This window comes from Cnephaeus nilssonii, assembly GCF_951640355.1.
Source record: "Cnephaeus nilssonii genome assembly, chromosome: 3".
In the NCBI taxonomy this organism is placed as follows: domain Eukaryota; kingdom Metazoa; phylum Chordata; class Mammalia; order Chiroptera; family Vespertilionidae; genus Cnephaeus; species Cnephaeus nilssonii.
This window is the reverse complement of record NC_137074.1, coordinates 80,136,840-80,164,614: the sequence shown is the minus strand read 5'-3', so window position 1 is coordinate 80,164,614 and position 27,775 is coordinate 80,136,840. Positions and strand designations below refer to the sequence as shown.

Sequence of the window (27,775 nt, the reverse complement as noted above, 5' to 3'; positions counted from 1 at the left end):
GAGGAAGGCAGAGGGATAGAGAGTTAGAAACATCGATGAGAGAGAAACATCCATCAGCTGCCTCTTGCACATCCCCTACTGAGGATGTGCCTGAAAACAAGGCATATGCCCCTGACTGAAGTAGAACCTGGGACCCTTCAGTCTGCAAGCCAACGCTCTATCCACTGAGCCAAACCAGTCAGGGTGAGGCTTGTTAGCTCTTATGCTAGATGTTCTACAGCACCCTTTATTTCACACTTGCAATTTTAAAGAAATATTTTTATTGATTTCAGAGAGGAGGGGAGAGGGAGAGATAGGAATGTCAATGATGAGAAGCACTGATCAGCTGCCTCCTGCACACCCCCTTCTCTGCCCTAGCTGGTTTGTCTTCTGGGGATTGAGCCTGCAACCTGGCATGTGCCCTGACCAGAATTGAACCTCCCAGTTCATAGGTCAATGCTCACCTACTGATCCACACTGGCCAGGCTTGCAATTTGCTTTTCACTGTAAACTACATAAGGATAAAGGCCACGTTGGCCTTGTTTGCCAGTGTCTCCAATACCTAGTATTGACTGGCACACAGGAGACACTCAAATATTAGCTGAAGGTATGAATAAACATACATAACCAAAAAATTTAAACAAAAGAACACACACACACAAAGAATAGGATTTGCTTGTGATATTTAATTTTTATGTTCACTTATAATTTTAATATGGCATTAATACTATATAAATCAAAGACTGACTTAATATTTAATTTCCATTGACTACAGTTTTGGTGCCATTCTATTAAGCCAAAAGAAAGATGCTTTTCAAAAGAAAGGTCCTCTAACTTGACTAATACTATAAAATATTAACGATGGTATGGACTGACTTCCTGGTTCATAATAGGCTACAAAAAACGTATTTGCTTTAGAAAAATTAACAAATCAAACATTAATCCAGAATATAATACTGTGTTTGAGCTAGCAGTGTTCCTTTTCTTCTAGTATCGACATTAGCAAAGTTTCAGTGGGACAAAAAAAAAATCATACATGACAAAAAAGTAAATTAAGCACTTTGATTTATTTTTGTGGAGCTTCTAGTTACCATTGGCACATGAGAGAAATTAATAGTTGTTTTGGCTTTCAAAGCTTTTTTAAAGTATTTAAAAATAGACTGAAGGCTAGAGGAAATGGCTAAGTCATGTTTTTCAGTGCCTGCAGAAACCATAGGAAATTCTTTTTTCAAAACAGTAGCTGCAGGTCTATTCAAAGGCTTAGGACTTGTCACCCATTCCTGGCAGTGGTGCTTTATCCATGCTGATAACTGTACATCACTTCCCAGCTGGTGTCCTGCATGATGTTGCGAGTCAATAAGTGCAACAGCATATACTTTGTTCATTACTTCCCACTTCCTACGAACAAGCAAGTCCATAAAAACTAAGCCTCCATAACCATGTACAATGAAGGCAACATTCTTGTCTTCAATCTTTGAAATGAAGTAATCCCAAATATAAGTCATGTGTTCTTCAGGGGTGTTGCTGCATCTTTTTGGAATACATCGGAGAGGCTGTTGGAGAGATAAAAAGCTCTCAGTTTGAACCATTTTTAGAGAAGAGGACTCAATATTTTGTGGTAAAAGGCCTTTCCACTCTTTTGCCATTTTTAGGTCCACAAAATTGTCATTGGGGTTTAACACAATTACATCATAATGTGCCTGCAATGCCATTTGAATACATGGTATCTGACTTCCATGTTCTAGACCATGATATATTATTGCCTGCTGACTCCATTGACCAGCTCGAAGGACCCCCTGGTCTTGAAGAAGGACAAGAAGAGCAGAATGATGATTTGTTAATGCTCTCTCACTCATAAAAAAGAAGCTTCTTGATTCCTTATCAGCCTCTGGTGTGATGTATACTTTTTGTAATTTGCACACTTTCTCCAAAAGCTCATACATGTATTTTTCAAGCAAATGGCCAAGGGCCTGGTAGCGCTTGCTATTTCTCTCAGGGACATTTTTATAATAATTAAAGACAAAAGGCCTTTGTGTCTCGATGTGTCTCAACTCAGTTTTTTCATTGAAGTCATATTGAAGTTCTTCTAGTAAGTCAGATTGTTCAATAAACTTTTGAAAGCTCAGTTCCTGTGTCATTGGTAACCACTGAAAGTGAAAATAATATGTTAGTGCTAGAAAAAAATAAAAATTTAAGCTTGCTAAATTCTTCTGGTGGGGAATCATGCTAAATTAAGCACTTCACAAAGACATTAACCTTTTAGCCTATGATAAAGACTTTAACACATTGCAGACCAGTAGTTTTATTGCTAGCTTTACCCAGTTGCCAGATAAGTTTCTATTGAATGAGTACAAAAAAAGTTTTACATAAATGTTAAAGGCACGCTTTAAAATTAAATACCCATTGCATTTTGACGTTATTTATTACATTTTCTTACAAGCTAATATCTTTTTAAAAAATATATATTTCTTTATTGATTTCAGAGAGGAAGGGAGGAGAGAGAGATAGAAACATCAATGATGAGAGATAATCATTGATCGGCTGCCTCCTGCACGCCCCCTACTGGGGATCAAGCCCGAAACCCAGGCATGTGCCCTTGGCCGGAATAAAACCTGGGACCCTTCAGTCCGCAGGCCGATGCTCTATCCACTGAGACAAGCTGGCTAGGGCAAGCTAATATCTTTTTAAAGTAGATACTTCGTAAAACACTGTGTAATATAAAGCGAGAATTCTCGTGATCTGTCTGCAATGTGTTAACTCAAAAATAATGTGAATGATGCAAAGTGAGACTGAACATACTAAGGGACAATAGACAGGCCATATATCAAAAGAGAACTTTGACCCACAACCTGCAACAACTTGCCCAGGAAAACAACCTTTTATCTATAATAAACAGCTCAGAAAGCTAGTCTGCTGTAAGATTTGTAGGAAGTCAGGCTGCTACCTCTAGTGACCAGGAAGCTAAACAGTAACTTCTGTTACAATTGGTTGCCTCCTGCAAGCACCCCGACCAGAGTCTGGGAACCTGCAACTGATGTATGTGCCCTTGACCGAATTCAACCTGTGACCCTTCAATGCACAGGCTGAAGCTCTTTCTTTTTAAAAATGTATTTTTATTGATTTCAGAGAGGAAGGGAGAGGGAGAGAGAGATAGAAACATCAATGATGAGAAATAATCATTGATCAGCTGCCTCCTGCATGGCCTCTCCTGGGAATTGAGCCCACAACCTGGGCATACCTGGTATGCCTTTGACCAGAATTGAACCCGGGACCCTTCAGTCCGCAGGCCAACGCTCTATCCACTGAGTCAAACCGGCTAGGGCTAAAATTCATGTTCTTAACAAATATATTAATAGTCTCTTTCCTTAATTTTTTAACACTGGGAGTCTACAACCCACTTCTAACAAGTAGCATAAGCTCTTATCTCCCTGCTCTCTGTTTTCCACATAGTAAATCCAATTTAGATGTTCTCAAAACATCTAAATTGGATCTCATGCCCTTGTTCAAAATTGTCAATGGTTTCCCCTCACTCAGAATAAAAGCCTGTCTTTACCACAGCCTACAAGGTCCCACATTGCCCTTAGCTCTCCAGTGTCGTTTCTTTCCATTCTCTCACTTGCTTACTCATCTAGTTACATGACCTGGTTCTTAGCTCTTTCTTAGGTGTCATTTACAATCATTCTCTTGCTTACTTCACTCTAGCCACACCTGGCCTCTTTGCCTCCAACTTGTGGAGCAAGCTCCTGTTTAATGGCATTCCCCCTTGCTATGCTTACTGCTTGGATCACTCTTTCCCTAGATATCAATAGGGCATCATTTTCTTAGTTTCTGCACACCTTTTCACTGATCAGACAAACTTTCTCTGAGCATTCTATCTACAAGGGCATTCCCGTCTAGCTTTCCTCACTCCCTATCTATGATTCTTTTTTCTCTCTCTCCTCTTTTCTTTCATTATTTTCTCTCTCTCTTTTTCTTTTCTTTTAGCACTTACTACCAAGTGACATATACTTGCTTATTGTCTGTTTCCCCCCATTAGAATGTAAGTTCCATGAGAGCAGGGACAAGGACTTAGTTTTGTTCACTACTGTAGCTCTAGTTCTTGGAATAGTGCTTAGTGAGTAGTAGGCAATTAAATATTGTTGTTAGGATTTTAGATTTTTGCTAAGGGCATAAGGAAGAACAAAAGTCCTGTAGCTGTATATACAGAAGAAAGATGCATCCATAGTTTTAAACAATTATAGAGCCTTTTTTTTTTATAATTCTAAAGTTAATAAATATTAATTTATGCTCTGGCCGAATGCCAAGGTTGCAGGTTCAATCCCCAGTCAGGGCACACACAACATCAACCAATAATTGCATAAATAAGTGGAACAAGTTGATGTTTCTCTCTCTTCCTTCCTCTCTCTAAAATATATAAATTGTTAAAAAGTAAATTTATGAATTATTTTTACAGAATATCCTACACATCTAAATATATTTGTTTTCTCCTTTGCAAATCAAGATGGGCTATTAAAATAAAGGAGAGAATGAAATTGTTTTATGTACTTAGTTTTCTAAAGAATGGATTGGAATAAGATAGCTTAGCTTGAAGAATAAGATTGTTAGCTCTGACCGGTTTGGCTCAGTGGGTAGAGTGTCAGTCTGTGGACTGAAGGGTTCCAGGTTCGATTCTGGTCAAGGGCATATACCTTGGTTGCAGGCACATCCCCAGTAGGGGGTGTTCAGGAGGCAGCTGATGGATGTTTCTCTCTCATCGATGTTTCTTTTTTTAAAAATATTTTTTTTTATTGATTTCAGAGAGGAAGGGAGAGGGAGAGAGAGATAGAAACATCAATGATGAGAGAGAATCATTGACCGGCTGCCTCCTGCACATCCCACACTGGGGATCAAGCTCCCAACATGGGCATGTGCCCTTGACCGGAATCGAACCCCGAACCCTTTAGTCCGCAGGCTTATGCTCTATCCACTGAGCCAAACTGGCCAGAGCTCATCGATGTTTCTCTATCCCTCTCCCTTCCTCTCTGTAAAAAAAAAATAAAAAAAATCAATATATTAAAAAAGAAAAGAATGAGATTGCCAGAGCTGCAAGGGATGCAATTGATATTCTTAGCTAATATATTTATTTTATAGAGAACTTTATTTTATAAAGGCTATAAAGGTAAAATGACATGCCCAAAGAAGGTCTATGAGCTTGGGAGAAAATTAATTTTTACCAGTGATTTTTTTTTTTAAATCCTTACCTGAGGATATTTTTTCCATTGATTTTTAGAGAGAATGGAAGGGAGGGGGAGAGACAGAGAAAGAAAAACATCGATGGGAGAGAGACACATAAATTGGTTGCCTCCTGCACACAACCTGACCAGGATGGAGCCTGCAATCAAGGTATGTGCCCTTGACCGGAATCAAACCTGCAACCCTCAGTCTGCAGGCCAATGCACTAACCACTGTGGAAACCAGCCAGAGCCCAGTGATCTTAAAAATGCATATTATTTGACTGTTTATTTAATTCATTCACCAAAAATTTAGTGAGGGAATTTGTTCGACACTTAGTTTCCTATATTAAGTAGTCTAGTTATTTTACATTTAATGAAATAAAAAAAGAATAGTATATAATAATGAGAATTTCAAATTTGGTCCTTCTAGCAATCTGGATTAGGTGGTGACACAGCTATGTTTTGTTGTAGGTGTGGTTATAATTATTATTTTAAATGTCTTTATTGATTTTTAGAGGAAGAGAGAGTGATAGAGAGCCCCCTACCGGGGATTGAGCCCGAAACCTGGGCATGTGCCCTGACCAGGAATCGAACCAGTGAATTCTTGGTTCCTGGGTTGACGCTCAATCACGGAGCCACACTGACCAGGCCAAAAGCACTATTTTTATTTCCCAATACAGAATGCAACTATGAGTTTTGTTTTTTAACTATGAGGTTTTTTTAAAGAAAAATAATTATGCCTGTATACAATTCCATTTAGTTAATATAGAAAATAGTAGAGCCCTAGCCGGTTTGGCTTAGTGGATAGAGTGTTGGCCTTCAGACTGAGGGACTGGGTTCAATTCTGGTCAAGGGTGCATGCCCAGGTTGTGGGCTCGATGCCCAGTGGGGGGTGTGCAGGAGGCAGTTAATCTATGATTCTCTCTCATCATTGATGTTTCTATCTATCTCTCTCCTTCCTCTCTGAAATCAATAAATATACATTTAAAAAAAGTAGTAAAAAATGATAGAGCTTATGAAATTATACATGCAGGTGTTCAAAAAAGAGCAAACTAAATAGTATCCTTTCCCCTGCCTACCTCTCCCTAGGAAAGGCAAAAGAAGCTGAATTTAATCCACCTGAGGCAAAGACCTATAGAAAATAGGATAATGGGGCCAGAAAGAAAAAAAAAAAAAAAAAGATGTCACCAAATCTTCCGGTTTCCAAGTTTGAGTATGCAACAGAATCCCCAAGGAAAGTTTTCAAAATTAATAGCTTAGTGAACTATTATAAAGAGAAACATCACACAGCTGTCACTGAGAAAAAAAAAATAGGGGACCACATATCCACATATATGTTTGTGTGGACAGAGAAGATACACAAGAAACCATTTCTGAAAAGATACACAAGAAACCATTAACAGTTGCCTTTGGGTAGAGGAACTGGGAACAGGGACAGGAGGTTCCTAGAGTAAGACGAGTCTTATATTTCCTTGCATATTTGTTAGGTGATTCATTTTTTTTTCCATTAAAAACAAAAAAGAGAGAAACACTCTTGTAACTATCCTAGGCTGGCTTTACCATTCATTCATCCCCAATGTGCCTTCAAGCGCCCTTGCTTCAAAACTAACCATTGCTTTGTATTTCTTTTTGATTTTATCTCCCGAATATGCAGCCCTAGGACCTATAGTTTAGTTTTATACTTAAAATAACAACAACAACCTGATACCTCTTCTTGTGAAACCTTTTAAATATACAGATTATTAGGCCCCACTTTTAGGAGATTCTGATTCAAAAGGTCTGAGGTGAGACTTGGAAATAGGTAATTAAAAAAAAAGCTCCCAAGTAATTCTGAGAGCTACATTTTGGATTTACTGACAGTCCAATCCTAGATCCTATGGGCCTTGATTTGAATTATTCAGAGGTAAGTGGTTACCAAAAGTTAAACGATAAAGAAGATGAGACTACCTAAAGTCTCAATTTTACTAAGTGATAACATGAATTTTTCTATTCAAGTCAACCAAATGTATTAAGTAGTAGAAATGCTAAAAAAACACATTTTAAGAAAGAACATTGCAAAGAAGTTAGTGGTATATGTACAGAATACCTTGGGCTCAGTCCTCAGGCCAAATGAAAATTTAGAGCCCTTTATGCATATGTTACAGTAGGCAGTTAGAAAGACAGGGGCTGGGAAAGGTACTTGGGGCTTGGAGGGAATATGTGAGACGTGACAAACCAAAAATAGACAATGCAGGTGGCAGATCCCTAGGTGAAGAGGAAAGATTTAGAACTCCTCCAGAATGTGGTCTAACCAGTGGCATACCACCTGGGTGAAGGAGCCTTATAGCTTAAAGATTTTTTTTTTTTTTTGAGAAATAAAGGAAGGGGAGACTTATCGAGGGATCCTCCAGTCTAGGGTTATAAGTATCCCGAACCTCACCTAAGCAGAGCACTTGGTTTGGTTTCAGCAGGCTAAATTGCCCGCTCAGGTTCTGAATATATTTCTTTCCTACAAATAAATCCTCGCCTTCTTTTGCTGCTATTTTCTATCTCCTTTGAATTCATTCCTATAAGCAAGACAGGAAGGGGGGGGGAGGGGTGCAGAGTACTGTCTCTGGCCAAGTGCTGTCTTCAGCCAGACATCACCCCAACCACTGCTGGCACGTACACTATTCCTCCCATAGCTTCCCGGACAAAGGATTACCCATCTGCTGCTCAAATACCCTGAGTTACTGCAGGTTCTCATAACTTCTGGGAACAGGCTATTCCATTTAAGTTGCAATTATTGACTACCTTAAAAGGAAAGTTATCGTGTTCCCACCACCCAAAGTCAAATACAGATCACGTATCATAGAAATGTATACTTGAAACCTATATGATCCTATTAACCAATGTCACCCCAATAAATTTAATAAAAATGAAGGCAACCTGAAAAATTATCTTTGAAACTAAACAACTTATCTTTATCTTTAATTAATCACATGTTACTTTATCTGTGGAAGAAAAACTTCCTTCACATAAAAATTCTCAATATTTTAAAGATAAGAATCAATTACTAGTGCAGATGAGGTGAATAGCACCATGAAACATTACTCCAAGACTCTCTCTTTCTCTCCCTCTCTCTGGCTCTCTCTCAAAGATCAATGAAAACATATCTTCTAGTAAGGATTAAAGTTAATTCACTTGTGAAAAGAAAGGGGCTTTTGTAGATTTCATTAATTTCTCTTCAAAGAAACTTAATCAAGGGGTAAAATAAAGGGTTGATTAATTTCACATTGCCCCTAGATCTTGAAACTATTAAGACTATACCCACTGCTTTTAAAAAATATAATGAACAGCTAATTTAAATACTTAATACATACTTCTAACACTCAATAAAGAACCATACCCATTATGATAAAACCAGTCCATCGTCTCTTCTCTTATAAATGTTGGACTGATGAATTTCTATTCTCAAATTATTTTAATTTAGCCCTAGCCAGTTTGGCACACTGGACAGAGCATCCATCAGCCTGCGGACCAAAGGGTCCTGGGTTTGATTCCTGTCAAGGGCAGGTACTGTACCTCGGCTCCTCCTCTCCTCCCCCGCCCTGCCCAACTGGGACCCTGGTCAGGGTGCAAGCAGGAGGCAACCAATTGATGTATTTCTCTCATATTGATATTTCTATCTTTCCCTCTCTCTTCCACTCTCTCTAAAAATCAAAAGAAAAATATCCTTGGGTAAGGATTAAAAAAACAAACAAAATAAAACCAACAAAACAAAACAAACAAAAATATTTTAATTTGCAAGGCTCTAGCCTGGCTGGGTAGAGTGTTGTCACAATACCCCAAGGTTGTGGGTTCAATCTCTAGTCAAGAAGCAACTAATGAATGCATAAATAAGTGGAACGATTTGATGTTTCGTTCCTTTTCTAAAAAAAGCAATATATTTTAAAAAAGAAGGCTCTATACGGTGTGAGCTAAGTGTACATAAAAGAAATGACATTACCCCCGAATACACTAAGGAAAAGCATCACTTTTGGGGGTCTTTGTTCATATTTTTAAATTAGGAAGCTTTCCACTGAACTTCATAAAACACTGTAAAAAAATCCTTTAATTAGTCTTTCATAAAAGGCAAAATGAGGTTGTTAAATGACTCCCTCAAAAGTAGAAACTGAACTTTTTGGCCCTTTAGTTGTTTGCAATACAGTCAATTATGCAGTAGATTGGTAAAGCTAAAACAATAAAAATATTGGTTAAAAGAGGTCTCATTCTTTGTCTTTTCCTCTTATTCTTTGAAATTCTTGAGCTTAAAGGTCATTTATCCTCAAATATGTTATTCAAAACAAGCTCCAATTCAAAGAAACAAACTGGCTCACTAAGTCTTTTTTAGCAGAAGTGACAAATTTGAATATATTTGCTGGCTGAATAATTTTATTAACTTCTTATAATTTCATATCTCATAAGTTTACTTCTTACTGCTAAACTTTAAAACCGCTGTTCACGGAAGCTGCTAGTTTGGGGGGAAACGGATTAGGCATACTTACACTTTCCTTTTTTATGTTTCCATCTCTCTGCTCTATTTCCATCTTGGCAGTTAACTTGTTTCCTATAAAACTGGCTAATTAAGCCGGTTTAGTTCTTGCGTTAGTTAAATTATCCAAAAAGGTTGGTTCAGGAGTAAACTTAAAACTCAGATATTTTTCAGTAAGCAAAGTTATTTGTTAAACACACGAGGGCCTCTGAATGAAACCCTGTAGTGAATTTCAACCTCAGTCACCCCCCTTAAGTATTGCTGCTTTTCAGTCATTCCAGCTCAGTAAGGCACAGCCCCCAGCCCAATAGGCCTCGCACCTGGAGGCTTAGCTCTCCCTCAGCACGGACCACACAGTAATTAGTCCGCAGACTCAAGAAGCGTGAGTCTGGGCTCTAGTGGTGGGCTGGGAAAGTCCTTTTGTTGACCTTGGTACAATGGGGAGAGCAAAGCTGCCATTCAACTCAAATATCTCCAGGGTTCCTTCTAGCTTGGAATAGTGCAAATACAGTTATTTTGCCTCTGACTAGAGTGTTTTGCTGAATTTTGATAAAGTTATTGCTATTAAAACTTACACATTAAAAAAAAATTCAAATATGTATATTACAGCCAAATAGGCCAATAATCGGGGTTCTTTGAAAGGATAAAAAATAATCAGTCTATAAGTTGAGTTCATTGAGGACAAGCTATGCCCTTAAGTACAGTAATGAAAGTTAGTTGAACGAATTCGTTTACATCCACCCACTTTCTATCATTTCAGCATTTTTATGTTTTAAAAAATTGATGTTCAGTCTCCTCCCCGCCCCCCCGCCTTTAAAAATAAGGAGCTTGAATTTAAAGAGATCCTCTGACTTTTTCTTCTCAACCGACGTACTTTATTTCCCCTCAAACTGCTAAATCAACTGCTAGATCTTTTTGTTTGTTTGAGGAAGCACGGTGAGGACCAAGGTATAGGCGAGATCCCGAGGAAAGTAAAACTGCAAAAGGAATAACTTTTTTTTCACCACCTCACGGGATCTAGTGAACCAGCAGAATTCCTAGTTTGCCATTTTTTCACTTTGTGTGAGAATTATTTTTAAAAATGTTCTTATTGATTTCAGAGAAGAAGGGAGAGGGAGATTGAAGTATCAATGATGAAAATCATTGATGGGCTGCCACCTGCACGCCCGCTACTGGGGATCGAGCCCGCAACCCAGGCATGTGCCCTTGATTGGAATCAAACCCGGACCCTTAGGTCTCCAACCCGACGCTCTATCCACTGAGCCAAGCCAGCCAGAGTTTTTGTGAGAGTTGTTATACGCCTTTATTTGAGCCAAACGAAGGACATAAGCCAGGGAGCTGGCCAGGGAACAGGAACTCAAATGTTCCTCTCCCGCTTTTCAGTCAAGCTAGTTTTCCAGTTGGCAAAGCCTTTTGAAGATCTCGGGTGAAAACTTCGCCCCCTTCCTTCGTCGCTGGGGCAGACAATGAAGAAGAGCGCCCCTGAAAACACACACCAAAAAACAACCCCCTCCCCTCCCCCTCCCCAAACCAAACCGCTACAAAGTGGCAACGCGCAAAGAAAACAAGTCCGGGGAAGTAACTTCCGGGTGGAGGTGGGAGGCACGGATGACTTCCGGTCTGCGGGCACACGCCGACTCTTGCGCAAGCGCGATTGACACTTTCCTGTTTTCCCCCCCCCTCCCCTCCCCTCCCCCTCCCTCCCCCAGCCTGAGGGGTCTTGAGGTGACAGCGACTGCAACTGCGACTCCAGCAGCGGGAGGAGAAGATGGACAGGAGGAAGGCCGGGCGACGCCGATCTCCACCGGGTGAGGACCGGCTGGCGGAGGGCTGAGCGGAGTATCGCCTCCCCGGGCGAATGGGAGGGCCCGGTGGCGGGTGCTGCGGCCCGGGAGCTCCGAGGGCTCGCGCTCCGGCGGGGGCGGGGGCGGGGTGGGGTGGGGAGGGGAGGGGAGGGAGCGGAGGGGCGCGCACAATGGAAGACCCGGAGGTCGCTCCCGCCCCTGCGGGCCCTGCACCGACTCGGAGCTGTCACCGAAGCCTCGGCGGCGCTTCGCCGTGACGCCCTTTAATTCTTCCCTCCAGTCGGGAGCGCCCTGCAGGAAGGAGCCTTATCGCCCGCAGATCTTCCCCGTTGGCTTGCCGCTACCCCGCCACGCCTTCCTCGTAATTCCTCCCGCGTCCCAGTTTCGTTTGCAGCTCCCCAGCGCCTCACTCCGCTTTCCTCGGCTCCCTCGGTCTCGGTGCTGCCTCTTTCTGCGGCCCTCTTACCTCCGTGTCGGTGGGAGCGGCCGCTGGAGTGGAACGGCGCGGCTTGCCAGTTGACTCTCAGTTCGTCAGATAAATGCTGCAGCACGTTTTCCTCCTCCTGCACTGGCCCGCTTCAATAACCCTACTTTTCCCAGTCTCCTCTTGCTCCTAAAAGCGATGAAAAAGTCGTGTGCTTTTATTCTCAGCATGTTTTTGTTTTTGAAATTGCTGTACGGTTTATTTATTTTTGAGAGAGGAGAGGGGGAGGAGAAAGCGGTTTTTGTTGTTGCATTTATTTTTATGTGTTAATTGGTTGTTTATTGTATGTGCCCCGACCTGACTGGGTATTGAACCCTCAATCTTGACCATCTAAGGAACTGAGCTCCCCGGCCTGGGATGCCTCACGGTGTAAATGACTTATCTTCAGTCTGGGGTCCTACATCACAAACTAACATCTGATGAATCAATTATTTTGTGTCGTTTTCTCATTTTTTATTGTACCTTTTATTTTTGCAGAGACAGCCTTAACGATTCCAAATTTATTTAAGAATGCCCTGGTGGCAGTGTATCTCAAAACTTTTTTTTTTTTTTTCCTGTTCTTATCCGCAATGGAGAGTGAACCCAGATCGCTGGGACATTGCCTGAAGCAGTTGAAAACCTGAAATTCCTTTCATAAGCAACCAGTATCGTCGTTTTTGTGTGTGTGTATTTTAGAGATAGTCTTTGCATTTGAAAATACATATATGGATGTAGAGAAAAGTGTGTATGCCTCCAATGGATCATAGTATTTGTTTTAAAGTACTTTCTTCCTCCCCTAAAACCTTCAAGTAAAATGGACCCATTAGGAAAATGCACACTGTTCATGTGATGTCATTTGTGTGCTTCCTAACACAACTTCAGGGTTTAAAATTCGCTCATGAGGATCTTCTCAAGCCTTTCTTCAGAGTACATTGAATCTGTATTTTAAAATTATTCATAAGCAAAAAGGAATTATTGCAAAAACTATATTATTTCCAAGTTCACAGCGTACCAAAAGCAGTAAATTAGTTGGGGACAGGTTAAAAAAATAATTGGCACCAGAGACAGGTTTCCTGACAGTTGAATGAAACAATAATTAAATTCATGGATCATTCAAGGAAGAATGACCATTTAACGACAACAAAAAATGTAAACATATATTAGAGTTACAAAACAATTCATAAATGGGTTTTTGAATTAAAACAGGAAAGTTTAAACTTCAGATTTTCAACTGATTGCTTCAGACAGCATTCTTCATTTGTTCATTCTTTTTTGAGTTAAGTGTACATGTTTTTTATTTTTATTTTTTAGGGGGAGAGAGAGAAAGAAACATAAATTTGTTGTTCCACTTATTTATGCATTCATTGGTTGCTTCTTGTATGTGCCTTGAGATATGGAACACACAACCTTGGCTTATTGGGATGACCCTCTAACCAACTCAGCCAGGGCTATATATGGTTTTTTAAATAAAAAAAAATTTTTTTTAGTACTTAGGTACTAAGCAGTATGTTAAAAATTTTACAAACTTTCATTCTTTCTAAAGTCTTATAAGGTAGTTATTATTTCTAATTTACAGATGAGCAGACTGGGACTTAGGGAGGGTTAGCAACCATAAGCAACAGTAAGAAGCAGAGCCAGGGATCAAAGTCTGGTCTTCCTGACTACAAATGTATAATTTTAACCTCTTCTACTGTCACAGGACATTAGTGAGCCTGCTTGGAAAAAAGGAGGCTCCATGGACAATTATGTTTGACAAGAAAATTGTATTTACTACAGGATTTTACAGGGTGTTTGTTATGCTATTATACATTGTGCTTCTCCAAGAGGTGACTGAGCATGCAGTGATTTTCAGACTTGCTTGATTTTGAAACTCTTCCCTCCTTCCCCAGTTTCATGCAAGCATGTCAAACTCCCGGCCAGGCCAGCGGGATCCACACCTCATTTATTTAAACAGGGCGTGCCGCCAGCTGTGAGTTTGACATGCTTGAGGATCTAGGGAAATAGGAGGCAAAATCATCTTTTGAGAAAGAGAGACTTTCAAGTATTGGGAGCTCAAAATAGAGTAGGAGGTCAATTAGGGATAAATATACGAACTATTAAGTAACTTAAAAATCTTTGTTAAAACAAGTTTGAGTGTGTAGTAGTAATAGCTGCAGTTCTTATAATTATGTGTCTTTTTTCAGCAGTGCTAAGAGGCCTAGGAAGAAGAATTTGGAAGAAAAGTGAATTTGGTTTTTTTAAAAAATTCTTTATTGTTAAAAGTATTACATAAGTCTCCTTTCTCCCCCATTGACCTCTCCCCAGCTGTCCCCAGTGAATTTAGTTTTAATTAGGGTTAAAGGGTATGACAAGATGTGGGGGCAAAAATGGGTTTAGTGTGAGTGAGGAAATGGAAAGGTGAGAGGACAGTATGTTGTAGAATGAGAGGTTCTCATTTGAGAACTTGAAAGGTACAACACTATTCCTTAAATCCATTCACGAGCGCATGTTTCTGAATTGGGGACATGTAGAGGAAGCTTGTTAGAGTAAATTAAGGTCAGTCCTTTGTATTGACTGAGTTGATTAATAGAAGTGTTAGAGATTCAGAATGATGGTAGATTGTAATGATAGGAAAACTATGAATCAAGTATCAGAATATTCTAGGAATGTTAGAGAGCTGGTCTTGGCTCAGTACATGGCGATCACAAGTATGGGTAAAGTAATATATCTAATTTATGGGAATAAAAAAAGGAATTATTGCAATAAAGATAGACTATTCATTGGAAGTGGTGATTGGGGGAGTAAATTGTTAACTTATAATTTTGTAAGTGGGAGAAGAAGCTTCTTGAGAGAGTATCTTAAAAAATAGTGTAGTCAATAAAAATCTAGGATTCAGTTAAACTAAGGTGGAGGAAATGTTCAAGAAGATTCAGAATTTAAGGAAATTGTATTACTCTGCAAAGGAATTTAGTAGGCTAGAGAAGAGAGAGAGAGGAAGGTAGATGAAAGGGTGGAGTTGAATACTTAAGAGATGTAAGGCCATAGAGAGCGGTATCTGGGGTGGTGAATAATGTGATCCCTAGGCATGATGATAGAAAGCAGAGGATTGGAAAGTAAATCAGTGGCCCATGGTAACACAGGAAATGGGTTATGGCCATGGTTGGCAAACTGGGGCTCGCGAGCCACATGCGGCTCTTTGGCCCCTTGAGTGTGGCTCTTCCACAAAATACCACGGCCTGGGCGAGTCTATTTTGAAGAAGTGGCATTAGAAGTTTAAGTTTAAAAAATTTGGCTCTCAAAAGAAATTTCAATCGTTGTACTGTTGATATTTGGCTCTGTTGACTAATGAGTTTGCTGATCACTGGGTTATGGGAAGGATTGAGTAGCTCCAAAGATCTAGACTGGCACTTTGTTGTGTTGCTGTCTCAAACCTGCCTCCCAGATGGGTAAGTCTAATGTGAGTCCTCATTAATTTAGAAGGCTGGCTGATATAGCTTGATTGGAGTGTTGTCCTGCACACCAAAAAGTGGTGGGCTCTATTCCTGGTCGGGGTGCATGTTGGAGGCAGCTGATTGATGTCTCTCTCTCCCTTCCTCCCTCTCTCTCTATTAAAAAAAAAAAAAAAAAAAAAAAGGCTGGGTATCCTGCCCTGTATTAGAGATGAGAAACCGAGTTTTAGAGTAGTGACAGCTAGTAAGCAAGATATAACTTTAGGTTGTCTGGCTTTAAAATCTGTACTCTTGAGCACTATGCTATACTACAAGAAGCACATCATATATTTGTTAAATGCTCCAAAAACCAACCTAATTACAAGAAGAGGCACATCATATATTTGTTAAAATGCTCCAAAAACCAACCTAGTATAAGTTGGAGCAAGTCTATTATAAAAACACCTAAAATTTTGGGAAGTCACAGTACTATTAATTAAAGAAACAGGGTAACATGCTACAAAACAGTATAGAAGCACTTTTAACTCAATAAATTAGTCTGGGAATAGTAATCTATAAATTATCATTTAAGCAATTGATACTCCTTTTAAAAACATATATTGAAAAAAAATTGTATTAAATTTAAAATAGACTAGAGTCCGGCTGGTGTGACTCAGTGTTTGAGCGTCGACCCATGTACCAAGAGGTAGCCAGTTCAATTCCTGACCAGGGCACATGCCCAGATTGCAGGCTCAATTCCCGAGAGGGTGGGGGTCATGCAGGAGGCAGCCCATCAATGAGTCATCATTGATGTTTCTCTCCCTCCCTCTTCCTTCCTCTCTGAAATAAAAACAAAACAAAACAAAAAAACTGACTAGGAAAAGGGTAATACTTTTCAATAATAAAGATTTTTAAAAAATTGACTAGAAAGTGAATTTATGTAAGGTAAAGGCTTTCTTACCATTTATTTATTTGACTTTATTGGGGTGGTGAATAATGTGATCCTTAGGCCTGATGATAGAAGGCAGAGGATTGGAAAGTAAATCAGTGGCCCATGGGGGTGACATTGGTTAATAAAATTATATACTAGTAGGTTTCAGGGGGTACGATTCTATAATACATCATCTGTATGTTGTATTGTGTGTTCACCACACCAAGTCAAGTTTCCTTTCTTCACCATTTATCCCCAATGTATCCTATTTAACATCCCCCAACCCTCCTTTCCTTCTGGTAATCACCACACTTGTCTATGAGGTTTCTTTCTTTTCTTAATCTCTTTATCCTCTTCACCCAGCCTTACAGTGCCCTTCTCCTCTGACTGTTTATTTAAAAACTAGTGGCCCAGTGCACGGATTCGTGAACATTGAAAGGAAATTAATTAGAAGAAAGATTCGTATGGTAATTACATTATTGCAAAAAATTACATGTCAAAATAGTATATAATAGTATTATAAAATTAAAATACAAGGTATTTTAATATTGCTATTTGCCCTTTATAATAGACGTGTCAGAGATGAAAGAAATTTAGTAAAATGTATATGAAAATAATATATAAATTGATTAATAAGTAAATAATAACATGATATAAAAATAACAAAAACATGATATAAAACAATATTAATAAAAACAATGACTGATAAATTGATTAAACTTATTCTAATATCTCCCTGTTAAGAGTAAAAACACTTTCAGAGTGCTTGACTAATTTCCCTTGTGATGAAGTATTTACAACTTTAACTTTAATGTCACACGCTCTTTGAACTCAAGAGAAAGCAATCATATAACTGACCTTGTCTGAAAACGGGTTCAGGTAGGAATATTCCTACTCTATCTAGCGTTTGTTCTTATGATTTATTAATAGTCATCGCAAATGCTGGCATCACAGGATACTCTTTGAATTAATTCAAATGGGAGGCCAGTGTCAGATGGGGACAAATCAATTCTTGGAATCAGAACAACCTCTCCTTCTGCAGATCCTATTAATACTTCAGCTTTGATTATGTTAGCTCACAATCTTTTGATGATAAATCTAGTACCATTACAAAGACCCCATTTACTCCTGAGATTTCTCAGTAGCATGATGATTGCACCTACTTTCAATTTTAAATTATGACACAGCATTCCTGAAGGAGTAATACTGGTCTTCATCTGGAATTTCTGCCTTAACTATATGGTTAATGTCATCTTCCATTCGTAATTTGAATTCGCTGTCTAATACCAATAATATGTGAATGTGAGACAGTTGGCATTTCTGAAATTCGATGACATGAATTTTAGTTATTACTTTGCTAAATAAATCGAATTTACATATATCATTTAAAAGAGCATTCATGCCCTAATCAGTTTGGCTCAGTGGATAGAGCATCGATCGGCCTGTGGACTGAAGGGTCCCAGGTTCGATTCCAGTCAGGGGCATGTACCTTGATTGCCGGCACATCCCCCGTGGGGGGTGTGCAGAAGGCAGCTGATTGATGTTTCTGTATCATCGATGTTTCTAACTCTCTATCCCTCTCCCTTCCTCTCTGTAAAAAATCAATGAAATATATTAAAAAACAACAACAACAAAAAACACACAAAAATAGTTAAAAAAAAAAAAGAGCATTCAGCTTAATATTAAAAACCCTGGTATGTTGTGCCAATAGTTGGTCTTCAGGTACATTCTGGTGTTGCTTGCGATTGGTGCCAGCGAGAGCTTTATATGTATCGCACATGCGCGAGTCAGTGTTTATTTTTAAATTGCCAGTGCGCGTCATATATACCAGCTGGTCGGACGGTCAGATGGACGTACAGTCAGTCACTTAGCCTTTTATATATATATATATATAATTTACTTAGTTTTGGTTGTCTCTAAGGAATGCTGTTTTATTTTTAAAAAATATATTTTTATTCAGAGAGGAAGGAAGAAGAAGAGAAAGAGAGAAACATCAATGATGAGAGAGAATCATTGATCGGCTGCCTCCTGCATGCCCCATACACTGGGGGATTAAGCCTGCAACTTGGGCAGGGAATCGAATGGTGCTCTCTTGGCTCATAGGTTCGATGCTCAACCACTGAGCCATGCTGGCCAGCTGTGGAATGCTATTTCATTAAAAATTATTTAAGATGATTGAAAGCTTACATATAGAGGTTAAAATAATTTTTACATCAGTGTTTGCTTCAAGGAATGAATATAGTGAAATTAATGTTATGTACCATGAACTTAAGAGAAGTTATTTTTACTTTATAAATTTCTGGATAAACTATAATTCATTTATTATAATTGTTGTTTAGGAATACATCCCAAGAAATCAGAAACATCAATCAGAAAGAATATATGCACCCCTATGTTTTTATGTGCACAATTTATATTAGCCAAGATTTGGAAACTGCCTAAGTGCCCGTCAGCAGATGAGTGGGTTAAAAAACTGGTATATCTGCACAATGTGATACTATGCTGCTATAAAATAGAAAGAACTCTTATCATTTGCAACAGTATGGATGGACCTGGAGAGCATTATGTTAAATGAAATAAGCCAGTCAGTGAAAGATAAAAAATTAAGAAAAACACTTTTAAATTGAGATATTTACATACAGCAGAGTATACTAGTACATATCTCTAGTATACTAGTACATTGTAAATTTTATTTTTTTAAATATTCTTATACATACCTTTAATACATAGTTTGATGACTTTTTATACTTATGTACACATACCTGTGTAGTCATCACCTAGATCAAGATATAGAACATTTTCAGCATCTCAAAAGGTTAACTTGTGTCTTGTCCCAGTCAATATTCCTTTCCTCCCTAGATACTCTCTGTTTAGGACTTTTGCCCATTTTGAAGATTGGGTTTTGTCTTGTCTTTGATTTGTAGGAGTTCTTTATACATTCTGATTATGAGTCAGGTGTATGAATTATTCAGTATTATTGACTATAGTCACTCTGCTGTACATAGGTATATGTACTATAAATAATCATTTTTCCCCCGGTCTGTGGCTTACATTCTCACTCTCCTAACGATGAGGCTTGATGAACAGAAGTTCTTAATTTGAATGAAGCCTAGTTTATTAATGTTTTTCTTTACGATTAGTACTTCTTGTGTCTTGTTTGAGAAATTTTGGCCCACCCCAAGGTCATGAAGATATTTCCTTTATTTATTGGAAGCTTTATTTATTTTTCTTTGACATTTGAATTTATGATCCATTTAAAATTAATTTTTGTGTATAGTGCAGAGGTCAAGTTTGTTTATTCATTTATTTTTCCCATTTGGTTATCAAATTGCTTCAGCATGACTTATTGAAAAGACCATCCCTTTATCACTGAATTGCAATGGTGTGTTAGTCATAAATAGATGACCATATATGTGTGGATTTTTATCACTCATTTTTGTTATGAAATATAATATTATTATGTGATATATTCCAGTAAATTGTAAGTTATAGGAAAGCTTGAACTGTATCTACTAGTAGTTTGCTCAGTACACTGTACTCATTACCTGACAGAGTGCCAGGCAAATGATAGACATTCAATCAATATTTGCTGATTGAATGAATCATAAAAAAAAAAAAAAAACACAAAAAAACTACAGCCCTAGCTGGTTTGGCTCAGGGGATAGAATGTCAGCCTGTGGACTGAAGGGTCCCGGGCTCGACTCCGGTCAAGGCTACATGCCCCGGTTCTGGGCTAGATTCCCAGTGGGGGGTGTGCAGGAGGCAGCCAATCAGCAATTCTCTCTCATCATTGATGTTTCTATCTTTACCTCTACCTTCCTCTCTTAAATCAATAAAAAAATCCTATGTAATAAAAGCCTAATACAGTAGGTCCTCGGATTACGTTGGAGATTCATTCCTATGGTGCCACGTAATGCGATTTTCGCCGTAAGTCAAAACCCACCTACGTAAGCACCTATGTCACTCACATGGAGCACATACACAGCAGTAATGAAGTGAAACAGTAAAAAAAATTTAAAAGAAAGATAACAATTTCTGAACTTTACTTGTGGTAAATAAATAATAAAAAACATAAAGCACATATGTACATATGTTGAAATGACAGAACTTTTTTTTAAATAAATAAATGGGAGATGGCGAGGTAACCACGAAATGACGTACATGGAGTCCTAAGTAACCCAAGGACTGTGTATGCAAATCGACCAAATGGTGGAGGAATGACTGGTGGAACGACCGGTTGCTATGACGTGCATTGACCACCAGGGGGCAGACGCTCAACACAGGAGCTGCCCCCAGCCTGCAGGCCCCAGGCCAGCCAAGGCGGGTGCCAGGGGGGCCCCTGATGGCCAGTCGCCCCACAGATCGGCCTTGATCGCCGGCCAGGCCTAGGGACCCTACTCATGCACAAATTTCATGCATCAGGCCTGTAGTATATATAAAAGAAATATTCTAAAAAAATAAAATCTACAGGAAGTCTGAAAAATGTTGGTGAGGAAACACATAAACTGTTCCCAGGTACATAGATGATTAAATAGTAGAATTAAAAGTGTTTTTGTAAAATATTTCCAACTTTTAGCTCTCAACTTGTGCTTCTCCCCCACCACTTTTCATCATCATAATTTGATAATTTGTCTGGTTATATGGTTCAACCAATATTTTTTTATTTTATTGATTTTTTACAGAGAGGAAGGGAGAGGGATAGAGAGCTAGAAACATCGATGAGAGAGAAACATTGACCAGCTGCCTCCTGCACACCCCCTACCGGGGATGTGCCCGCAACCAAGGTACATGCCCTTGACCGGAATCGAACCTGGAACCCTTCAGTCCACAGGCCGACGCTCTGTCCACTGAGCCAAACCGGTTTCGACTCAACCAATATTTATTAAATACTTATTGGATGTTAGGACTTTAAAAAAAAAAAAATTTAATTGATTTTTTTACAGAGAAAAAGGGAGAGGGATAGAGAGTTAGAAACATTGATGAGAAACATTGATCAGCCACCTCCTGCACACCCCCTACTGGGGACGTGTCCGCAACCAAGGTACATGCCCTTGATCAGGAATCGAACCCGGGACCCTTCAGTCCCCAGGCCGACGCTCTGTCCACTGAGCCAAACCGGCTAGGGCAGATGTTAGGACTTTTGGCAGATAATTTAGTTCTTAGACCCAAGTTTGCCTTTATTTTTTTAAAAATGGTCATCATATATATATTGTTTAATGGAGACCTTTTGTGAGAATCTGCTACTCTTTTTATTATTTTTTGACCTTTATGTTTTTAGTTCATCAGGTTCTGTAAAATGTATCAATATAAATTATAAATCTATCAAGAAGTTAGTTTAAAGCAAAGGATGGCTGTGAAAGGATTTTTTATTTTATTGTTTATCTTATTTAGATATTAAATGATAACTTTTACCATGTCTTTGTAGAAATTGTCACAGAAGGAAAAAGGAAAAAGACTTCATCTTCTGAGTTACATAAGGTATGCATGAGTTTTCCTTTTAACCTGTTCATTATCTTTAGAGTTACTAATATTGAAAGTATTTTGGTATTTGTCTTTTAAATAAAATTTTAAAGAAAGTAATGCAAAACTGTAACTAGTGTTTTTATGAGAATGGTGTATCCTAATTAACAGAGGGTTAGCCAGGAAACCTTCTCTAGGACCAGCCTTGTTTGAAATCATTGTAAGATGTACCAGTATATTTTCCAGGCCCCATTATAGATTTTATGTAAAACATAAGAAAGTATTTTTTTGATGACTGCCTCACATTCATTCATTCTAATACTGTAAGTGTCTAAGAGTTATACTCAAGTTATGTACTGAAATTGCTATTTGTAATATGTCCTTTTAAATATTCATTCATTCATTCATTCATTCATTCATTCTTTATAAGCCAAGAGTAGCAAAACAAGCAAAATGAAGTTTCTACCTATTTAGGAAGTGTTTAAAAAAATTTATCCATTTTTAGAAAGATAATCTTTTTCTCCTCTAGAATTTTGTGATTTAAATGTAGTAGAAACCCTGATTTATGTTACAACTAGTAGCCCTGCGCATGATTAAATCGTGCTGGTTCCCTAGGCCTAGCTGCAATCAGGGCCATGTCCGCTGTCCAGCGTCACTCCTCCACCTCCGTGGCCCCTGCCCCATGAACCTCCACGCTAACCGCCCCCACCCCGCAAGGCTCCTCGGCCTCTGCTGCCCACACCCCGCGACGCTCTTCTGCCTCAGCAGCCCCGCGACGCTCCGTGCTCACCGCCCCCGCCCCGTGACTCTCCTCCATCTCACTGCCCTGCGAAGCTCCATGCTCACTGCCCCGCCCCTGCCCCTCGAGGCTCCTCAGCCTCCGCAGTCCCGCCCAGTCACACTGTGAGAGCCGGACTGGTCCTTTGGTCGTTTGGGACCACTGCTCCCTCCTCCCAGCACCACTGCGGGTGGCCAGGGGACCACAGCTCCAGCTCCCTCAGCTCCCTAGCCTGGCGTCCGGTCGAGCTGCGGTTGTTACTGGTCGTTACGGACCCAGGGTTTTTATATATTAGGATAACTTACTAGAGTCTTTTCTCTGAAGCATTTCAAATTATACACAGAAGACTTTTCTTTGGCACAGAGAACTTTAATTTGGTACATTTTGTGGAACAAGGAAGGCTATGAGCGGGAATCAAGAGAATCTTATAAGACCACACAACAGCATGACTTTAGATACTTTATTTCTACCTTGGCTTACTTCAGATCTTTGGAATGTGGTTTCTTTTTTTTTATTTAGAGAGAGAGGGGAAAAGAGAGGGAGAGAGAGAGAAACATTGATGTGAGAGCGAGATATCGATAGGCTGCCTCCTGTGTACCCCCTACTGGGGTTCAAGCCCACAACCTGGGTATGTGCCCTGACCAGGAATTGAGCTGGCAACGCTTTGGTACACAAGAGGACGCCCAACCAACTGGGCCATATCGGCCAGGGTGTGGTTTCTTTCTTTTTTTTTTTTGTGGGCTGGGAGGTAAATGAATAAAGCAGTGCTTTCTATCTAGTCATCTCCCCTAGCCTGTGTTTCTGTGTCCCAAAGTTTACACTTTGGAATTTAGACGTGGTTTCTTTATGTAAAATTCTGGATTTAGCTTAAGTGGGGTAAATGAGGGAGATTTTAAAAGATCTTACATTGCTATTATACCCAGTTTTAAGTACCTGTGTACTGACTATTTCTCCTTTTCTGTTTAATATCTTCAGTGAAGTGAAAATGCTCTGTCTGCTTTACGATATTGCTTCATACAATTTAATCTGAAATAGTTTTTCTACTATTCCACTATTAGAAATTTATAATATTGAGTAAATACATTTCTCTTTCTTATTTTTAGATGTCCTACAGTAATTTCAACTTTTTCAAGTAACTTTTAATTTCTGTAATTTATAGAAACATTACAGAAATAGTACAGTTCTTGTATACCTTTCACTCAACTTTCTCCAATGTTAATATCTTAGTAACTCTAGTATAATGATCAAAATTAAGAAATTAACTTTGGTATAATACTTTATTATTTTTAAAATTTATTGATTTTAGAGAGAGAAAAATAGAGAGAGAAACATTGGTTTGTTTTTCCACTTAGTTATGAATTTATTGGTTGATTCTTATATGTGCCCTGACTGGGCATTGAACCCGCAACCTTGGTATATCAGGACCATGCTCTAATCAACTGAGCCACCTGGCCAGGGCTACAATAGTTTATTTTATTTATTTATTTTTGGCATCCCTGGGTTGTACAATACTTTACATTAAACTATAGACATTATTTGGATTTCTTCAGTTTTTCTACTAATGTCATTTTTCTGTTCTAGGATTCAATCAAGGAGTTCACATTGTATTTAGTTGTCATGTCTTCTTGATTCCCTGCAGTCTATGACAGTTCTTCAGTCTTTTTTCTTTGATTATGACACTTTTAAAGAGTTCTGGTCAGTATTTTGTCAAATATCCCTCAATTTTGGTTTGTCTCAAGCTTCTTATGAGTAAATTAAGGTTATGGGTTTTGGGAAGAATACAACAGAAGTGATGTGCCCTTCTCAGTGTATCCTATCATGGGTACGTGATGATCATAAGTCTTATTGGTGCTGTCAATCTTGATCATCTGCTGAAGATGGTGTTTGTGCCCTAATTGGTTTGGCTCAGTGGATAGAGCGTCAGCCTGTGGACTGAAAGATCCCAGGTTCGATTCTGGTCAAGAGCATGTACCTTGGTTGCGGGCACATCCCCAGTAGGTGTTGTGCAGGAGGCAGCTGATTGATGTTTCTCTCTCACCGATGTTTCTAACTCTCTATCCCTCTCCTTTCCTCTCTGTAAAAAATCAATAAAATATATTTAAAAAAGAAAAAAAAAAGATGGTGTTTGCCTGGTTACTTCATTGTAAAATTACTCCTTCCCTTTGTAATAAATAGATACCTTGGGAGAGATAGTTTGAATCTATACAAGTATGCTTTTGTCCTTTTTAAATTTATCTTTATTGATGAAAGTATTACATATGTCCCTTTTTTTCCCCCCATTGACGTCCTGTCTTTTTTTTTTTAATCCTCACCTGAGGATATTTTTTCCATTGATTTTTTTTTTTTTTTAGAGGAGTGGAAGGAAGGGAAGAAGGGGGAGGCAGAGAGAGAGAAACATTGATGTGAGAGACACATCAATTGGTTGCCTCCTGACTGGAGCCAGGGGGGATCAAACCCACAACCCAGGTATGTGCCCTGGCCAGGAATTGAACCCACAACCCCTTAGTATACAGGACAACACTCGAACCAACTGAGCCACACTGGCCAGGCCCCCCTTCCTTATTTTTAACTTTAAAAAATCTCTCTCATTATCTACAAATATATTAGTTGTTCAATAATATACATATAAAGTTATATTACTGCATTTTATTTTTATTTATTTATTTACTTATTTAGTGATTTTTAGAGGACATTTATTAAAGCTGGGGATAGTGAAACAAGGAAGGGCCTAAAACAAGAAGCAACAGGGAAGAGACTAGGTGGGGAAATAAACCTAGATTCAGCTGCTTTGCCTCACTAAGAAATCAGAGAAAAGGGGACCTTGGGGATAGGTTTGGGTGGTTAACTAGGGATGAGCTGCTGCTGCCCATTGCTCCCCTGGTCACAAGCCTTGGAGGGTCCCTTAGAGTTTAGGAGATGTATGCCTGTGAGGGAGGGGGAAGAAGAGGGGCAAGAGAAAGGCACGGGTGTGCTCCTGGGAGGGAGAGTGCCTGAACTATTGCATTTTAAAAATGTGGAATTTCTTAAGAAATCGGCATATTAAATTCATGTTAGTAGTTTATATTATTGCCTTTTCTCTTAAGCCAGCTAGGGAAATAAATTACTGAAAGGATTAGAGCATTGATGGATATAAGGACAAGACACTGATACTATTTTGAGTGTAAAGTATTTAAAAATATTTCTAAAGCAAAACTAGCTTGTTGCAGAGAAATTAGAAAATTCCATTGAGCAAAAATTCAGTTGGGTTGTGTCTTCCCAGACACAACCAAAATTAATACTTTGTTGTATAGCCTTCTAATTTGCCCATCTATATGTTAAAAGAACAGAAAACCACAAAATACTGTTTTATAATTTGCTTTTTCTACTTAATTATGTTGTGAATATCATTTTCTAAAATCAAATTCAAGGCATTGCTCCGTTAGATATGCATTGAATGCTTAACATGTATTAGACACACATAAGTATACCAGGGAAGCAGTGGTAAACATAGAAAAAAGAAAAGAGTTTATTTGAGCAAAACTGACAACATCTGGGGAGCTAGCTCAAATGCTCCAGAGAATAACAGTTTGTCAGCTTCTTTTATGCATTTGAAATTAAGGAGGGGCGTAAGGAAGATTGGAGAAAGGAAGGTGAGGAATAAATTATAGGATAGTTAACAAGATTATGTGCTTTCAAAATGTTATGAGTGTTGCCCTGGCTGAGTAACAGTTGGTTAGAGCATTGTCCCGATATGCCAAGGTTGAGGGTTCGATCCCTGGTCAGGGCACATACAAGGAACAACAAGTTGATGTTTCTCTCTTTCTCTCTTGATGTTCCTTCTCTCTCTCTCTCTCTCTCTCTCTATATATATATATATATATATATATATATATATATATCCCCTCTTCCTTTCTTAAAAAAATCAATCAATAAAAAAAAATCAATAAATAAAATTTAAAAAATTGTTATGAGGGTTAATACCCTCTTCGAGGGGTGTTCGATATTTCAAAGCTTTGTTAACCTGGTTGCACAAGAATGTGGACGGGGTTTGCTTAAAACCTTTATCTAAGGAAGTTATAGGCTTAGGGCATGAGTACCCTATATGACCTGCTGAGTTAGGAATTTATTCAGATCACCCTGTGAGGTTACTTTTATCCACAGTTCCCCTTTTTGCTTGTAAATCTGAAGGATGCATTGATGACCAACCTTTTGGTCAGACAGTGTGAACTCACAGTGCTAGGAAGGCTCATTCCTAGGAAGTTTCAGTGTTGATGTTGTCTTGTTTACCATTGGAGATGGCACAATACTGTAACCATGGGATCTGTGTTGAGGCCAAGTTTTCCTCAAATGGGAAGGGCAGGTAAATGGAAGGCAGTCAGGTCTTATGGCTTTCACTGTGTGTGTGTGTGTGTGTGTGTGTGTGTGTGTGTGTGTGAGAGAGAGAGAGAGAGAGAGAGAGAGAGAGAGAGAGAGAGAGAAACAGCTCTGGATTATTTCTATCCTGTCAACTATCATGATCCGAGTTTTGCCTTTTGTCCCATTTTTTCTTTTTTTAACATTTAAAAAAATATATTTTTATTGATTTCAGAGAGGAAGGGAGAGGGAGAGAGAGATAGAAACATCAGTGATGCAAGAGAATCATTGATCAGCTGCCTCCTGCATGCCCCACACTGGGGATCAAGCCCACAACCGGGCATGTGCCCTGATTGGGAATCAAACCATGACTTCCTGGTTGATAGGTCGATGCTCAACAGCCGGTTGGGCTGCCCCATTTTTTCATACTTGGTGTCTAGTATAACATTTACATAGACTATAAAACAGTATTATTAACAGTTATTTTACACATGTTGAGTAATCATAAAGTTGGACTATATAGAGAAACCCAAAGAACAAGTGTAACAATTATGACTAATAGCATTAGCAGACAGAGAAAGACAATCAAACAAAACGGATTCTGGCATGGCCGGTGTGGTTCAGCTGTTGAACTTTGACCTAGGAACCAAGAGGATACTGGTTTGATTCCAGGTAAGGGCACATTCCTGGGTTGTTAGGCTCGATCCCCAGTGGGGGGTGTGCAGGAGGCAGCCGATTGATGATGTTTCTCTCTCATTAATGTTCCTATCTCTCTATCCCTCTCCTTTCCTCTCTCTCTAAAAATCAATAAAAACATATTTAAAAACCAATAACAACAAAATGGATTCTGAGTTCAATATTAATTCATAGGTGCATAGGCCTTGTTGATGTCATAGGATAACTGTCTTATTTCTG

At 39.0% G+C, this 27,775-nt stretch overlaps 2 protein-coding genes across 4 annotated transcripts in view; one reads left to right on the top strand and one right to left on the bottom strand.

Moving 5' to 3' along the window:
* Nucleotides 1-1,031: 1,031 nt before the first annotated feature.
* On the bottom strand, nt 1,032-9,739 carry LOC307097002 (putative protein ARB2BP; the record flags this gene model as incomplete). The annotated part of the gene is made up of 2 exons (XM_079766840.1): nt 1,032-2,126; nt 9,704-9,739. The coding sequence occupies 2 exons, from the start codon at nt 9,737-9,739 to the stop codon at nt 1,032-1,034; spliced, it is 1,131 nt and encodes a 376-aa protein (XP_079622966.1).
* A 1,514-nt stretch (nt 9,740-11,253) lies between these two features.
* Nucleotides 11,254-27,775, top strand: part of SENP7 (SUMO specific peptidase 7) — a 165,686-nt gene continuing 149,164 nt past the window's right edge. For 2 of the 3 annotated variants that reach the window (XM_079766839.1, XM_079766838.1), the window contains exons 1-2: nt 11,255-11,492; nt 21,716-21,768. In XM_079766839.1, the coding sequence (XP_079622965.1) occupies nt 11,453-11,492; nt 21,716-21,768 (93 nt within the window). In that variant the 5' untranslated portion in view covers nt 11,255-11,452. Of the gene's footprint in view, nt 11,493-21,715; nt 21,769-27,775 lie in introns of all 3 variants that reach the window. The other variant, XM_079766837.1, reaches the window with a different exon arrangement.